General features: G+C 46.2%; 5 protein-coding genes across 10 annotated transcripts in view; 1 reads left to right on the top strand and 4 right to left on the bottom strand.

The window, feature by feature from the left end:
- Positions 1-294: 294 nt before the first annotated feature.
- Positions 295-2,789, bottom strand: LOC131138578 (gap junction Cx32.2 protein-like). The gene is made up of 3 exons (XM_078794823.1): positions 2,693-2,789; positions 1,699-1,861; positions 295-1,251 (listed from the first exon to the last, which is right to left on the bottom strand). The coding sequence occupies exons 2-3, from the start codon at positions 1,825-1,827 to the stop codon at positions 646-648; spliced, it is 735 nt and encodes a 244-aa protein (XP_078650949.1). The 5' UTR covers positions 1,828-1,861; positions 2,693-2,789; the 3' UTR covers positions 295-645.
- Positions 2,790-4,263: 1,474 nt separating this feature from the next.
- On the bottom strand, positions 4,264-6,378 carry gja13.1 (gap junction protein alpha 13.1). Its single transcript, XM_078794473.1, has 2 exons — positions 6,263-6,378; positions 4,264-5,496 (listed from the first exon to the last, which is right to left on the bottom strand). Exon 2 carries the CDS (start codon positions 5,467-5,469, stop codon positions 4,612-4,614), a length of 858 nt encoding a protein of 285 aa, XP_078650599.1. The 5' UTR covers positions 5,470-5,496; positions 6,263-6,378; the 3' UTR covers positions 4,264-4,611.
- Positions 6,379-7,341: 963 nt separating this feature from the next.
- gja11 (gap junction protein, alpha 11) lies at positions 7,342-8,378 on the bottom strand. The gene is made up of 3 exons (XM_058064389.2): positions 8,246-8,378; positions 7,993-8,178; positions 7,342-7,929 (listed from the first exon to the last, which is right to left on the bottom strand). Exons 1-3 carry the CDS (start codon positions 8,372-8,374, stop codon positions 7,345-7,347), a joined length of 900 nt encoding a protein of 299 aa, XP_057920372.2. The 5' UTR covers positions 8,375-8,378; the 3' UTR covers positions 7,342-7,344.
- A 1,406-nt stretch (positions 8,379-9,784) lies between these two features.
- Positions 9,785-11,598, bottom strand: hsdl1 (hydroxysteroid dehydrogenase like 1). The gene is made up of 5 exons (XM_058064377.2): positions 11,188-11,598; positions 10,673-11,118; positions 10,520-10,603; positions 10,300-10,437; positions 9,785-10,227 (listed from the first exon to the last, which is right to left on the bottom strand). Exons 1-5 carry the CDS (start codon positions 11,405-11,407, stop codon positions 10,156-10,158), a joined length of 960 nt encoding a protein of 319 aa, XP_057920360.2. The 5' UTR covers positions 11,408-11,598; the 3' UTR covers positions 9,785-10,155.
- Positions 11,599-11,877: 279 nt separating this feature from the next.
- The window catches only part of tbc1d32 (TBC1 domain family, member 32), a 53,864-nt gene continuing 49,042 nt past the window's right edge, over positions 11,878-16,699 (top strand). For all 6 annotated transcript variants that reach the window (XR_013629402.1, XR_013629401.1, XR_013629400.1 and 3 more), the window contains exons 1-14: positions 11,878-11,986; positions 12,355-12,502; positions 12,583-12,744; positions 12,811-12,979; positions 13,056-13,127; positions 13,237-13,362; positions 13,471-13,549; positions 13,892-13,995; positions 14,070-14,131; positions 14,208-14,352; positions 14,444-14,503; positions 15,077-15,167; positions 15,353-15,490; positions 16,473-16,562. Coding sequence is in view for 2 of the 6 variants with exons in the window: in XM_078794525.1 (XP_078650651.1) it covers positions 12,357-12,502; positions 12,583-12,744; positions 12,811-12,979; positions 13,056-13,127; positions 13,237-13,362; positions 13,471-13,549; positions 13,892-13,995; positions 14,070-14,131; positions 14,208-14,352; positions 14,444-14,503; positions 15,077-15,167; positions 15,353-15,490; positions 16,473-16,562 (1,444 nt within the window). In the remaining 4 variants the exon portion in view is untranslated. The remainder of the gene's footprint in view (positions 11,987-12,354; positions 12,503-12,582; positions 12,745-12,810; positions 12,980-13,055; positions 13,128-13,236; positions 13,363-13,470; positions 13,550-13,891; positions 13,996-14,069; positions 14,132-14,207; positions 14,353-14,443; positions 14,504-15,076; positions 15,168-15,352; positions 15,491-16,472; positions 16,563-16,699) is intronic.

The following is a 16,699-nucleotide window of genomic DNA, read 5'->3' as shown; positions in this document are numbered from 1 at the left end:
GATGATCATGCCATGGCTGACATGGACGTGCCTTGGCTGAGACGGACATGCCATGGCTGACATGGACATGTCATGAATGACATGGACATGTCAGCATTTTCTGTGCTCGATCTTAGAAGGTATTCCGTTTATTAGTCTATGAATATTGAATATTGAAATATTGAATATTTCACCTCCTGAAGCAACTAACTGCGATAAACAAAATATTATGGCATTGGGTAATATAAAAGTATAAAAAAATAAATGTGAAGTATAAAAATAACAATGACAATGACGCACATATATAATTATTGTATGGTTATTTTAGACACAAAAATGATTTTACAAAAGCCCAAGTCATCATAAAAAATGTAATTAAAGGGAGTAGGCAGCAATATGGAGCAGGAAGTTACATCAGTTACACATTTTCACCACCAGGGGCGCTACTGGATTCATTATGAGCTCCTGATTTCTCATCATAGGATTATTAGGTGGAAATAAATAGACGATTTCAATTCACAGTGGGATCGTGTGCTTGAAGACATTGTTATATGATATATCATGATATGATATTTCATCTTCCTTTACTACCAATAAGGCGACGGACAAAACCAAAGCATGAAAATTTTACAAAAGTCAAAGTTCTTCAAAGTTCTCGGCTGGTCTTCAAGCTTTGGTATAACGCTCGCCATTCAGGGGGGCCAGGGCCAGGGCGCCCATCTTGGCCCTCCGTCTGGCACTGCGCGAACACGCCAGGTAGAAGATCTCCATGACGTTGAGCAGCACAGAGACGCAGGACATGACCAGCATGAAGATGATGAAGATGGTCTTCTCGGTGGGCCGCGACATGTAGCACTCCACGGTAAAGGGGCACGGCTCCCTGGAGCACACGATCCTGGGGTCCATGATGAAGCCGTACAGGTAGTACTGGCCCACAATGAAGGCCATCTCCAGCACGATGCGGAAGAAGATGGAGGTCATGTAGTTCCCCAGCAGGTCGCCCTTGATCTTCACCTGACCCTTCTCGTCCGAGTACTTGGGGAGTTTGCTGGGGCTGCCGCCGGGGCTCCTCATCACCTCCCTCAGCTTGTTCTCCTTGTGGATGACGTGCATGACGTGGCCCAGGTAGATGAGCGTGGGCGTGGACACGAAGATGATCTGGAGCACCCAGAAGCGGATGTGGGAGATGGGGAAGGCGTGGTCGTAGCACACGTTCTTGCAGCCCGGCTGCTTGGTGTTGCAGATCATCTTGGACTGCTCGTCGCCCCACACCTGAAACGAGCAAACAAAGTGTCACCTGTGGCATGCTGCAGTTCCACTCCGGGCCTGGGGGGGGCGGGTGGGGGGGTCAGATGTTGCTGTGAGGTGGATGCTCAGCATACGCGTAGCCACTGCAGGGAATTATTATTTGGTTTTTATGATTGTTATTATGTCTACTAAATTGAGTAATAGGAGTGTAACTGTGACTATAGGGGTGTTATTTCATGCTTAGAGGGCTCTAATAATGTTAAAATAAGGTTTTCTATGCTGTACTAAAATATTCCAGTTATGAATATGGAATTCTACTAGTTCTGGAACCAACTAAAGACAATAAACGAATCATTTCCGTAGACAGGAGCGCCTTCCGTGTTGTGCCGAGGGTGTAGTTCCCTCCCGTTGCCACCAGGGGCGCTCCAAGTTAAAGTACAGAAGTACAGAAGCAGAAGAAGCAAAGTGGACCTTCTCGGCGCCAGCTCCCAGGATCATGATCCGGAAGATGAAGAGAACGCTGAGCCACACCTTCCCGATGACGGTGGAGTGCGACTGCACTTTGTCCAGCAGGGACGCCAAAAAGCCCCACTCGCCCATCTTCAACGTGCGCTAGCGATGACGCGGCTTTGGACTGGAGACAACACAAACACGTCGAATTCATTGGACACGCACGCATACGTTTTATGATGCCGCCACTTTCTACTGGAAACAACATACGTAAACACGTAAACATGTAAATACATAAATATGTAAATATGTAAACACAATATTCCAGATAGGTAAATTCATAACTATTTATGTTTTTATCCTGCTTCTTACGATCAACTGAATTATTTTTTGTAATGTCTATGACATATTTTGCCTTTCTTTTCCAGTGCCCTCATGGATTTCTTCTATATTTGGACAGAAATATATGAAAATAAATAAATAAATATAGAAAAAAAAATATTTAAAGAACACAAAAAAGTAAATACAATTTTTTTCCCTTATCCCTATTTTTCCCTTATTTTATAGTGCAAACGTTGATGTACTGAAACATAAATATGAAATCTATTTATTCAGAATACAGAATAAAGCTTCCTCGTCCAGCTGAGGGCCGCCTATAACAGCAACTCAATCATGAATGAATGATTCATTTGTGTGATTATTTTTTACATTTTCACCCAACGGAAGTTAAAACAACTAGAAATCATTTCTTCCCTGAAAGCTACCAGCCCATATGGGAGACAAAACATACAAATATGATCATTAATGCATATGTAGCACATATGCTGATTGATTCTTCATAATAAATGAAAACGTGTCCGAGTCACAGAGACAGAACCAACAAGCCAAAATGTGCCACTAGTTGCTGACCTTCTGTGTCATTTTCTGTGTAATATGAAATAAAGTAGAATGCAAAGAAGGTGAAGGAACGTCTATCAGTAGGAATATTCCTTAAAGCCGCAGACACGCTCGTTACCTTGTGGTGGACCAGCGCTGGTGTTTGCAGTCCAGCTGATTGTTCTCCTCAATGACGGAAGGAGCAAAGCCAAGCAAAGGTGAGCTGCGGGCCTCCTGCTGCTGCCTTGAACTTTAGATGATGAACTTGCGCAAGGCGTGCGGGCGTCACGTTGTCCCTGCAAATGCTAGGTTTATGCCACGCACACACATTTTTGGGCTGACAAACGGCGAGATTGTGTTGGTTAATGATTGTCCTTCTCGCCGCCACGTGTCAGACGCCATTTCACAGATGAAAATAAACATCTGTGTACTTGTACTCAACTCGGGTGTTTGGATGTGTAGAAGTACACCGTCTGATGGCTGATTGTGTAACTCTATCTATTCTAACTCTATCTATCATTTCTAATATGAAGGCCTCGACTGAGGACGGAGGGCAAAGCAGTCGTGGAGATTTATAACGCCGCTATTCCTATTTCAACAAATGATTTACAGGCCGAATTATTTCCAACAGAGGAATTGATCTGAAGGGGACCTTCTGGGTTCTTTTTATTGCATCGAAGTTATTTCATCTGTCAAATGGAAATCATAGATTTATTGCTTCAGAAACATTAATCACGACAGTAAGAAAAGCCAGGAAATATTTCATATATTTCATCACACTTTACACGGACATACAGTACTTGTACATGCAGTACTTTCAGTCGTTCCAGACACCTTCTTAAATATAACTCAATGATTGGTAAGGACATGAATCAAATACTACTACAATACTGTTACTACTACCGCTCATAATATTACTATCGTCAATAAACCGCAATTACTGATTCATAAATAAACATATACGTACATGCAGTACTTGTACATGCAGTACTTGTCGTTCCAGACAACGTCTTAAATATAACTCAATGATTGGTAAGGACATTAATAAAATACTACTACAAAACTGTTACTACTACCGCTCATAATATTACTATCGTCAATAAACCGCAATTACTGATTCATAAATAAACATATACATCACAAATTGCAGTAATGCTATCATTTCTACTACTACAAGACTACTAATATTAGTATTAGTGCAAGAAAAATGGTATTAGTACGACTAAAACCATTGCTACAGCTACGATTACTACTACTACTGATGATAATAATAGTAGTACTAGTCATTCCAGAAACTATTTCTAATACTATTACTATAAAAATACTATCATTAACATTACTACTACTATTAGTAGGAGAAGTTGTTCCACAACCACCTTAAATAAAAAGTAAGTCAATTGTAACTGGAGGTACTAATACTACTTTTACTACTATTAGTAATACTTGTAGTGGTAGTAGCAACATAGTAGTAGTCATTCCAGAAACTATTTCAACTAAAGTTATTTGTAAATTAAGAAATAATTTAAAATATTGGTATTACTACTACTACTCATAGCAATACGATCACTAGCACGAGTACTACTACTACTACTTGTAATGATCATAATATGTACACTGATAAGAGTAATTGTGGCTACATTAGGATGAACCAATACATCAAATACTGCTATTTGTACTACTCATTCAAGTACTATTACTGCTACCACAATTACTACTGCTATGAATAATACTCATACTAATAATGAAACATTTTGTTTTGTATCAAACTTTAATCATTGGTCAAAACCAACAGCATAGAAAAAAAGACATCATCTTCATCATCATCATCATCATCATCATCATCATGGTGATTCCTGTAATAAGTTAAAAGAATCAACAAGCCAAAACGTCAGCATAAATATCTTATTGCACCTCCGCCATTATTAGACTTTCATTAGTACTAAGTACTTCGTACAAGTACTAAGCCAGGTCTCCCTCAGGAACCAAGACAAGCAGAACCACAACCAGAACCGGACATCATGTGGTCCAAACACACTCAGGCGCTACAAGCTAACAGTTCTAATGGCCGCCGACCAGGGGGTTCTCCTCCTTGGCGCCGTCCAGACTTCCTCCAATGCTGTGGCTGGTCTCCAGCTCCAAGTTCTTCTTGTTCTGCTGGAGGGCTACGTCGGTTCCAGGCCACCTGGGTGGTGGAAGCTCGACCGGGATCTGGGCGGGGGTGTACGTGCGGCCGCGAGACCTGGACTTGCACCTGGTGCACAGGAGGTAGAAGACCTCCACCACGTTGAGGAGCAGCGAGATGCAGGCCACGGCCAGCATGAAGATGATGAAGATGGTCTTCTCGGTGGGACGCGACATGTAGCACTGCACCGTGAAGGGGCACGGGGCCCTGGAGCAGGGGAACATGGGCACCATGATGAAGCCGTACAAGTAGTACTGGCCCGTGATGAAGGCGGCCTCGATGAGGATCTTGAAGACCAGCTGGGTCAGGTAGCTTCCCAGAAGCTTCCCCTTCACCTTCACGTTGCCTTTCTCGTCCGTGTACTTGGGCGACTTGAAGCGGCGCGGCCCCCCGGGGCTGGCCAGCTGCTCCCTCAGCTTCTTCTCCTGGTGGATGACGTGCACGGCGTGGCCCAGGTACACCAGCGTGGGCGTGGACACGAAGATGATCTGGAGGACCCAGAAGCGGATGTGCGAGATGGGGAAGGTCCAGTCGTAGCACACGTTCTCGCAACCGGGCTGCTGGGTGTTGCAGATGAAGTCCGACTGCTCGTCGCCCCACACGCTCTCGGCGCCGGCACCCAGGACCATGATCCGGAACAGGAAGAGCACCGTCATCCAGATCTTTCCGATGACTGTCGAGTGGGACTGGACCTTGTCCAGTAAGGTTGACAAGAACCCCCAGTTGTCTCCCATCTTTGGTACTGACGTTCAAACGCGTATCTGGGGTGAAGAAGAGGACATATTGGATGGGTGGGTCCACAGAAAACCAGGTGGACCCAACAAACCAGGTTGCAGCTTTAGCAGAAGACCACTGAAAGGTTTGGTAGATTTTGGATTTGGTCATTTTTACGTCGCCCCTCCCTAGACGCAGAACCTGCACCCTGCGCCCCAAAATACACGAGGCCCCATTGTGCTCTAGTGGTGTAATGGTACAGCTGCTGCCCGTTCGAGTATGAGTTTGATCCCAGTATGTCATGTTTTCATGGTGGCCCCCCTGCTTGTGATGCAGTCATTTTGGCTCCTGGTTCAACTCTGCTTAGGGCCCTAATTGGCGGCCCGGATAACATATTTCAACCTGTCCGACTGCAATGGGCAAAACACCATCAGCCCCTGGGAATTCTGCCTAGCAACAAGAGCTTTGCTTTCGAAGACCAGGACAAGTCTTAAGTTGCAAGGTAGCAAAAATTCTTTGAGTTACTGTATTTTCTAGGAAGTATAAAATAAAGTATAAAAATAACAAATATAAGATAAAGTATAAAATAAATATAAATATAAAAAATAAAACAGAAAAAGCACACGGTCCTCTTTTGTTGTGTGCTTGGTATCAGCACCAGGGCCAAAAGGTGTTGCAGGGAAGGACAGCAGCTGTTGGGCAGCCGTGTGTCGTTTCATGTAAACAAGGTGAAAACATAAGAAACCGCCACTAAAGTAAGACATCGATTTCAGCCGGAATACGTGAAATCATAAACAGACGCTCTCATCTTACCTGACTCCCCGGGGTCCCAGTGGACTGTCTCTGGTGGCGTCCACGCACAGACTGAACTGGACCTTGGAGCGGGGTGGAGGGTGAGGCGGGTGAGGTGCGTTGACGAGAGGTCACATTGTGCAACACGCATCCCTCCACAGCCGTGTCACTTTGCACCGGCCAGTGAGAGTAGAGTAATGATTGACAGCAACGACAAAACGCTCTCCTCACGTGTTTCATCATTCAGTTCATCACCGAAGGATCGATAGTCTCGGCATAAAAGACTCAGGTTTCCCTGACTCAACGGTAAAAGACTCAAGTTTCACTGACTCAACCGTAAAAGACTCAAGACTCAAGAACTCACGGGTAGAAGACTTTAGATTCAATGAGTCACGAGCGCGCTGCAAAGACTCAAGTTTTACTGACGTATCGGTTCTCCATGAAGCCTGAAGATGGGCCCAATGGGCCCTGACTCAGCGGTATCCCATGAAGACTCAGGTTTCACTGACCCATGAGTGCCAGACAAAGACTCAAGACTGTCTCACTGTTTCATCGACTCACGGGTACACCATGAAAACTGTAGATTCACTGACTCATGGGTAGTCGACAAAAGTTTGACTGACAGACCACTTCTCAAACTCACGGGTACTCCATGAAGACTCAATAGTCACTGACTCACGGGTACCAAGCAAAGACTCAGATAGTACTGGCTCATGAGTACTTCACCGACTCTGGAGCTTTCGTGATTCACTGTGGAACTTGGTGCTGGCATGAGGAGTGACTCCAGTGAATCAATACCCGATTCAAGTGGTATGTTTGTTTATTTTATTACATCTGAAAAAAGACAAGAGATTTTTGTTGGTTTTTACCCCCAAATTAAATTGTATAGTGAATATTGTATATAGTATGCACACTTTTATATGCAATTGATAAAAAAACAACAGAGAGGTGAAAGGTCAAAGAAGAATGGATATTGAATATGAAACTTTATCGATATAAGATTGCAAGGTGTTTACAACGATTGCATTCTGCTAAAATGAAGCATTGGGTCACACAATATGGAGCACTAGTTGGTAGGGTGATGCCCCCCCCCCCCCCCACCATCAGATATGCACCTCCCCCGTGTTGCCAGGCAACATCTTTCCAGCCAGCTCTTTAACTCCGCCAGCGACGCCAAACTTGCGTCCCTCCAGCTCCAGGTTGACCCGGTTCTGGATCACTTCGTCCTTGAGCGCGTAGGCCTTCCTGTGCGAGGCCGGGGGTGTGACGGGCGTGACGGTGTAGTCCCGCCTCCTGGTCATGCACTCCTTGGCGGCCTTGCCGCACAGGTGGAGCAGCTCCACCACGCTGAGCGCCAGCGATAGCAGCGCCGCCGCCAGCATGAACCAGATGATGAGCGACTTCTCGGTGGGCCGGGACAGGAAGCAGTCCACCTGGTGGGGGCACGGCGAGCGGGAGCACACGTAGCGGGGGTCCAGGGTGAAGCCGTACAGGAAGTACTGGCCCAAGATGAACAAGACCTCCAGGCCTATCTTGGCCACCAGGTGGAGGATGTAGCTGCGGAGGAGGCGCCCGCGGATGTTCACCTTGCCGCCGCTCTTCGTGTACTTGGGGATTTTGTAGCTCCGCCTCAGGAACAACATGGCCTGATCATCCAGCTCTGCCTGCTTCTTCATCCTGTCCTTCACCTGGAAGACAAAGCCTGCTTAGATGCTGAGCGACCAGTACAATTCTTTCATGAGTCTGAGTACCTTCTTCTCGATGTGGATGACGTGGAGGACGTAGCCGAGGTACACAAGAGTGGGCGTGGCCACGGCGATAATCTGCAGGGCCCAAAAGCGCACGTGGGAGATGGGAAAGGCCAAGTCGTAGCAGACGTTCTCACAACCGGGCTGCCTGGTGTTGCAAACAAAGTCGGACTGCTCGTCGCCCCAAACCTGCGCCACAGGACAGCCGCGTTACAACCCCTCCATCTACGCTATCTCCTGAAGGATGGGAGCTGACCCTCTCGGCACCGGTGGTCAGGACCAGAATGCGGAAGACAAACAGAACCGTCAGCCAGACTTTTCCGATCACCGTAGAGTGGCTCTGCACTTTGTCCAGCAGGCGGCCCAGGAGATCCCATTCACCCATTGCCGTCGCCGAAGTCGCCGCAGTCGCCGCAGTCGCCGCAGTCGCCGCAGTCGCCGCAGTCGCCGCAGTCGCCGCTTAGCCCGTTTCCTGTCCCTTCAGCAAGACAACAACGTGATACGTCAAGAAAATACCGCAATATGCCAGCAATGCTCTCAGTGCTGTTTAGCGCCAGCTGCTGGATCTGGTGGGGCACTGCCTCACTTGCCCCAATCAAGCACTTTTACTTGGAGCTGAGATCAGCATTGAGAGAGAACATTACACAAGATAAAGTGTTTATTTTTTGCCTCAAGGTCGTCTTATTTGTCATTTTGTTAACAATAACAAAGGTGATGTGAGCCCATGTTGCATTTTGGAGGCCATAAACCAAACTGATAGGAGTCGCAGCTGCACATGATGTGTCCGAAAACACACACTTATCTTGTAGCAAACGACACCTTAACCTTGGCTGACATGCACACACACACACACACACACACACACACACACAAGCAGAATGAAGCTCCTGCAACCCCTCCCCATATTTCAGTCATAATAAATAGTAATCACAAATAACAATTAGTGTTAGAATAAATAAATAATAATAAATAAACAAGAGACAGCACAGGGTCCGCACGGTGAACAAGTGGTTAGCATGTAGGCCACACGGTCAGGTGATGGGGAAGACCTGGGTTTGATTCTCCCCTAGCATGTTTAAGTTCCATCTGTTCCATAATTGGATTCCACATACTGAAACGTTGCGTATACTGTAAATATTCCAAGTGTAGCTTCTCCCTGAGGTTGGATTTGTGTAGAAAAACATGGATAATAATTTATTGTTAGCTTTAGCATTATTTTGGCTGTTTGAAGTTGAATTAGTGTTCCAACAATGTTAGAAACAGCTGTCAGTATGAAACAATGCAGCGGCACAAGCCCAATAATCATTGCTCCATGATTACATCACAAATCTCAGCTTCTTCATCTTGATCATCACACCAGCATTTGATGCGGCTCATCTGGTGGCCATGACAACCAGGCTACAAACACACTTACCTGGAAAAGCAAGGTGAGAAGAAGAGGAGGATGAAAGAGCGATCCTTAGCAGGACCACGACAGCAGAAAGTAAGCGAGAAGTTCTACCATTCTTCTTGAGGCCTTCTTATCAGCAAGGTTCCCGTCCGATGAACAGGAGACCTTCAAGCGATGCATGTGAGAGGCCCGGAACTGTCTGCCTTATTTTGTCTGGAAGTCTTTTTTGGAAGGACGGGAGGTGGAGCGAAAATGTTATCCAGTTTGTATACACCCTGGAGCAAAAATGTGAAGACCATTTTTGCCATAATTAAGACCATTTTTGGACTGCTGGATCTTAAGGAGGTTCCAAGTGGAGCTTCAAAGAGCAAAAAGAAATAGGCTCTTTGCAAGTAGACACTAGGAGCAAGCATGTTTCCTTTATTTCAAAGAGTTTTTCCAGAGTTGAAATGCCTCTTCCTTTGCCCCTTTCCACCCCTCTACTCAGTTTTTCTTTAGCTTACTGTAAATCTGCCAATCAACTATTTGAAGATAGACAGCAAATGTATTGTTTTTACTTTATTCCATGGAATAAGTTAATAACGGCCTTGGACAGCATGTTCACTTGCATTGATGACAGCGGACGTGATGTGATCAAAAGTGTGTGTTTGATGCGGTGACAGTCACGTATCACACTGGTGGGGTGTTAGCAGTACATCAACACAATGCACACATTTCCAACAATCACAAATCTACATTGGTAAAATACAGGAAGCAGGAGGAGGAGGAGCCTGATTTTAACTCCAACCGATGAACATTCGTGACCCCAGAACCCAAATCCACTCTGGGATGCACCTCATGAGCCCATACTGGAATGAAAAGAAGAAAGGTGTCACCCAGTGGAGAACAACGCCAACACAACACGGAGCCATTGTACCGACCTGCAGCGTGTGCGGCCAATAGCCTGTGGTTCTGTTGGACACGCCCAGGGTGGAGATGGCATGGCGAGCGTAGACCTCCGGCGTTGGCGCGAACCAGCCTTCCGTGGACGATGCCGGCTGACGCTTACTGGAGGCGATCTAGACGGTAAGACGTGTTGAAATAAATACCCGTGGTCATACCTCACACATGCCCTTTAGAATAACGCAAGGTGTGATGGACCTGGAATGGAATCAGACTTTGAGCAAAGATCCCTCGGCCGCCGTACTCCACGTGGAGAGCTCGGGAGAAATGATCCAAGTACCCCTGAAAAGCAGAAGATCTTCAACATGTAAAAGATGGGCCTTCTCCCACCAAACAAAATAGAATCCTCACAGTGGAGGCGGTGAGCGTCACTCTTCCAGGTAGCGGCCGGCAGCAAGCGCCGGAGGAGATATTGACCACAGCTCCTTTACTGCGCTCCACCATGCCCGGCAGCACCAAGCGGGTCAGCAGCGTGGCGGCCGCAAGGTTCCTCGCCACCACGTCCATCAGTGTCTGTTCAGGCATCTCAATCAGGCTCTGGGGCGAAGCGCACAACTCCTCCACACAGTTGACCAGGAAACCGACGTCTTTACCCCTCAGAGCTTCTCTGATGGACTTGCCGGCCGACACGTCCCAGCAGAGGTCGGCGCAGACGAGGAGGATTTCCACGCTGTAGATCTGGGAGAGATGTCTGGCAAAGTCTCCGATGGCAGTGAGGTCCTGGGTGACAAAAATGATGCTGAGGCCCTGCCTGGCCAGCTCCTCCGCATAGGCCTGGGCCACAGGCTCGGATGCACCTGACGGGAGGGAGGATAATATTGATCTACAGGTGGAAAGTGATGTTTATTGATATTGTTCTGTCTTACCGTAAATGACAGCCCAATCTCCATATCTTTGGGTAAGCTTCCTACTTGGGATCATCCTAGGCAGGAAATGCACCCTGACCAACACGCAGCAGTCCCGGAGCAGGATGACAGCCCTGCTGGCCGTGTACAGAGCACCCACCACAGCCAGCGTCTCAAAATAAAAACCGCACGATCGGGAAATTTCCCTGTACAGCAAGTGGAAGCTGTCCACCGCCGCCATGCTCCCACAGTGTGAATGCTATGCTAGCACACGCCTACTCTGTCAACGCAGCGTCAAGGTTTGCCTGATAACACGGCTCGGTCGTATCATTAAAATGTTCCTACATGATATATGTTTGCGATTGTCTTCCGATCACTCTAAAAAAAAACCCCAAACCCTCAAACTTCTATGTAGCAGAGTTGCCTGAATGAAACCCGGAAGAAGGAGCAAAACAAGGAGTCACGTGATAACGTGTTGGGCGGGATTAGTGTTACGGTCAATGTATCGTGAGAAAAAAACATGCTCTTCATAGAATCGTGGATATTTGGAAGATTTTGTACAGCGCTTCTAATGAAATTAACATACATTGTGTACTTAATATAGCAGTTATGTTATATCTGTGTGCATATGCTTTCAAATTGTTATGTGGGTATTGCGTGGTTTATAATAAATACTAATAAATCCTCTTCATCTGAAGGCAGCGCGGAGTTTATTCTGGTATCCCACAATGCACCGCGGGAGGTAGCTGTTTCCACAGAGACGCGAACGGCGACCGAAAATGCTGCCTGGTTTCAAGAAAAGGACTTAAAGTATCATTTGGTACGTCAATGGTGTCTAATTGATATTGTTTGTAATGTTTTGTCGCTGGGTGGTCCCCGTTCATCTGGGCCGGAAGCTAACGCATAGCATGTTTGTTTGAGCTAGGTTAGCATGTTGACATGTACATAGCTACAGTAGTCAAGCTGACGGGGGGGGGAGCGAGTGTGTGTGTGTGTGTGTGTGTGTGTGTGTGTGTCTTTATCTTTATCTTGTGTGGTGTCGAGCTTGGCATTGAGTCTGAAAATCAATTCATATATGAAATTACATGAGATTAATACAGGACAGTAGTAGCAATAACAGCACAGAGCAAAACAAGCAGACCAATATAAGCAAAATCCAGATCAAATATGCTATTTAAACACTTGCAGCCATGTCTTCGGAAGATGAGGAGCACTTGCAGGCTCTGCTTAAGCAGCTCCTGAGAAGCATCAATGACCGGCTCTCTGGCGCTCCTTCACCTCAAAGTGCCGAGGAGATCCTTCTTCAACTGGAGGAGACTGACAGGAACTTCCACAAGTGAGCCCAGAACACAAAATGGACATTTGTACAACAGCCGTAAGAGCTCCGCCATGTCTCCTCTACCGTTGCCCTTCCAGCTATGAGTTAGTCAAGTACCTGCGTCACTATGTGGAGACTTCCCTGGGCAGCGTGGTGGACGAGGAGATCAGGAAATTGAGCAGTAAAGATGGCCAACACATCGGCTCAGGTCATGACACGCTGATCCACTCGGTGACCAGCGGGAGCAGAGCTTCGGCACAGTGAGTCAAGCCTGGACACAAGTGTGAAGAAGGGAGCCACCGATGTTGTTTCTTTGTCATTCCCAGGTACCAGCACATGACGCAGACTTTGAAAGCCACCATGACGGCGGCGGTGGAGTCTTTGGTCAGCAGATTTGAAGAGGACCAGCTGAGGAAGGAGGAGATGCACCAAAGGGAGGGGCAGCACAACCACTATGCTGATGACTGCTCGGACAGCGATTCCTCCTTCAACCAGGTCACAGATGCAGCCGTAAACCAGTCAGAGTACTCAGCACTGCCTAACTTTCACTCATCTTTCACTCTTTTTCCAGAGTTATGCCTTCATTAGGCAAGAGCAACTGCAGGCTTTGGCGGAGAAACTGGATGCAAGTCAACCCAAGGAGGTGAGGATGACGCTGATTCACTCCGTACGTCCTAATGCCACGCTCTAGGTGGAGCGTCAGCACTCCTATGGCTGCATATTGAAGATGAATTTCATGTTTGTTTGTGTAGGTGCGCAGGGAGGCTCTGCAGGTGCTCTGCTGCGCTCCTCCGTCTGACGTTCTGAGCTGTGAGAGCTGGGCCCACCTACGGCAGAACCTGTGTGCAGCTCTGATCGAACCCGATAGCGCTCTCAGAGTGAGCTAGCTTGTCATCTCATTCTTTAACCAGATGGCCCATTGAGGGCAACGGACATGGAACAATGATTACTAATAACTAACTAATTAGACACCATCTTTCCTGCAGGATCTCATTCTTCGGTTCTTCGCAAAAAGCTTCTCATCCTCACCTCTGAATGTCACTCGGGAAATCTACACCAGCTTGGGTAGGATGTCATCCTCACTTTAGCCGATTGTCGGTAGTACCGAAATAATCAGAAATGTCCGATAATATGTGCTAACAGATATTATTGGACAATACTGGCATAAGAATGACATTGGTATCGTATTTTCTGAATTTTTTCAATCGTTTTTTTTTTGTTTACATGGGCGCTCGGGGGAAATTACAGCGCTGTGGTGAAAAAAGCGTTTGTTAGTAACACTTTGCGTTGCACATGACTGCAACCTCCTGGGCTGGAGTGACATGATATCGCCAGTCAGGTCATTATTTGTCCCTCCAGTTAGTGAGACGCATATTTACGATGCATTGTTGTCCGCCTCCTACACAGCTAAAAGCGTGGAGACCATTTTTCTGTCCCTGAAGTTGAGCTTGCCGAGCGCCCCGGCTGGCTTGGACATCAACAGGCCTGAGATCAGCTCACTCCTCAAGCAGGTACGCTAATCATCATGACATGGCTTGGTCCCTGGAGATGTGGCTTCCTTTCCTCTTTGTGCTCTCCTCCTCAGATGCGGCTGATGAACGACTTTCAAAAGGAGGTGACTGCTTTCTGGATCCGCCATCCGGAGAAGTGGGTGACGCCCGTCAGGCCGCTGGTTGACATTCTCCGTTACGAGCATAGGAACATTTTTCTTCCTCGTCTTCAGGTACATGGAGGAAATCATCCAGAGCACCTTTTCTCTTTTGTGTCTCCGTTGTGAGCCCGCCTCACAAGCCGAGGAGAAAGCTCTGGAGCCCATTCACCTCCTGGCACTCCTGGACGTTGAAGCCGCTTGGTTCAAAAAGTGGATGGTATGTGTTGCGTCAGAAATGAGGAATTTAGATTTGTGGGTGTTTTTTTGTTGTTGTTGTTACTGGCTTTATTTTCTCTGCTGTTTGTCAGCATGGCTCCTACAGCAGGACCGTAGTTCTCAGACTCCTGCAGGGCAAATACAAGAGTTTGGTGAGTCCCTGACATTATCATTCATTAGTTTTTATACTTATACTAATGTCTTTAGTGTCTGAGGCTTAGTAAGGGCTTGGACTGTCAAGTTTATTGCAAATGTTGATCTGAAATTAGAAAACATCCACGTAAAATAGGTCAAATAATTCACATGTGTATACATTATGTAGTATTTATATAAAAACATATGACTTTATAGAAAACAAATGCATGGTTCCTGGGGATTGTGATGATATGCTGTGATGCATGGGTACAGTCATTTGTAATTCTGTCAGCTGTTGGCCCCAGTGTGCGATTGTGTGTGTGTGTGTGTGTGTGTGTGTGTGTGCGTGTGTAATTCACACACCAAAGTGTCAGACGGAGCGGAGAAAGTTTGTGATTCTTGAATCCCCCAGCTTCCATCTGCCTTTTCAAGAGGAACCACTCCCTGAACAGCCTCTGAATTAACTGTCAATAAATCCAACGTAACCCCCCTCCTAAAAGCAGCAGAAAGAAAAGTTTTTGCCCAAAAAAAAAGCGAGCAGATGTTTATGATTCAGAGTTAAGTTGACGCTTTGCTGAATAACTTTTCAGATGGAAGCATCTGTGCAGCAGTGCGTCCTCTACCTGGAGTCAGGCCAGACTTCCACTCATCTCCAGTGTGAGGAGGAGCAGCACAGCCCAGGTGGGACTGAACAGCACTCAGCCGTGTGAGGATGCTGACATTTCAGTTGATGGCCATCTTTGGGAGTCAGTGGTGATCTTATTTTGGCGTGCTTTGGCGCCAAAGACATCAGGGGGACTGGGCAGACATTGATGATGACATCATCTGGACAACAAGGAAATGAACAAACCATGTTTATGTTTTAGGCTCAGACCAGAGGAGCGTCTACACTGCCAAGGAGCTCCAATATGCCGTGGTCGTCCATTCACTGTGCGTCTTAGGGAAAGTCCTGCTCTACTCCAACGGGAGGAAGCTCTTTCCCGTCACAGTGAGGTCACGCAAAGGTGCGACCATCCTTTAAACAAGATGAGTGTGTGTGGCAGGACGTGCTCCTTGTTACGTGGAATCACAAACACACCATGCATGCACATGTTTTATTGTCTTGTTCACATGAAAATAATCTAGAGTATTTACAGCAACACCGCCCTCCGTCTTAATCATTGGCCAACTTATGTAAGGTGAGGAACGTCTGCTGATATGTGATTGTGAAGACTCATTGTCTGCAATCACTACTTTATTAAGGCTGTTTAGATCATATCTTGTAGAAGTATCGATGGCCTCCGTTTAATCATTGTACTGATCACGGTGGGAGGGGGTGCTCTGTGCGTATGCCTGTGTCACAACTTTTCACATTTTGTCTGTAATATTTCTTAGTCATCAAAATTGGAAAAATACATACTAAACTGTTCAGTTCACCAAGCTCTCGATCTCAAGTAATTTCACTCTGTGGTTCATGTCGGTCAGTATGAATTAACGTTTAAGAACATGTTAAAAGTCTGCAAAATACGGTCCTTTGAACTGAAGGGAACATATCCATTCAAAATAAGTGAAACGGTGATATGACATCCAGTTTGTGTAACAATTCTAAGGCTAAAAGCCCATTTTAGTCGCTTACTTATATTACTGAACTGAAGGAATGTAGTCAAGAACAGTTGGATTGTAATGTTTGATACCCTGTTAATGCATTGCAATTGTTCAGCGGCTTTAATTGCAAGAATAAGCTTTTTAAATATGACCTAGCTTATTTATCTGACTAACTGTCATTTTGGGGAAGTCATATCCACCCATACCTCACATAGGGACTTCAACATGTAAAATGATGTAAAATTTGTGAACATTTAAAGGGGAGTTGCAGTTTTGGGGGAATTTTGCCCATCGTTCACAATCCTTATGTGAAACATGAAGACACATTCATAGAAAAGGGAAAGACATATGTGTAAATTGTTATTGTTGAATATTTTGTGTACGTGGTTGTCCTTATTTCAGAACCAGTCAGCCTGACAGACCTGCTTGTCATCCTCATAAACATCATCTACCAACACCCCGAGCCTTTGTGCACCGATACCTTACACACAGGTGGGCACACACACACACACCCACACACTCATCGGCTTGAAATACGCCAGAGGTTTCAGCCTCTAATCAGCAAGTGAGTAAGGGAACAATGTGGTCCTTCTTGTTAGGTGTAGCAAGCACTCTTCACGCCTATCTTT

Source organism: Doryrhamphus excisus, linkage group LG11, assembly GCF_037039965.1.
Source record: "Doryrhamphus excisus strain RoL-2023G ecotype Guam linkage group LG11, RoL_Dexc_Guam_v1.1, whole genome shotgun sequence".
In the NCBI taxonomy this organism is placed as follows: Eukaryota; Metazoa; Chordata; class Actinopteri; order Syngnathiformes; family Syngnathidae; genus Doryrhamphus; species Doryrhamphus excisus.
This window is presented reverse-complemented; position numbering and strand designations above follow the sequence as displayed.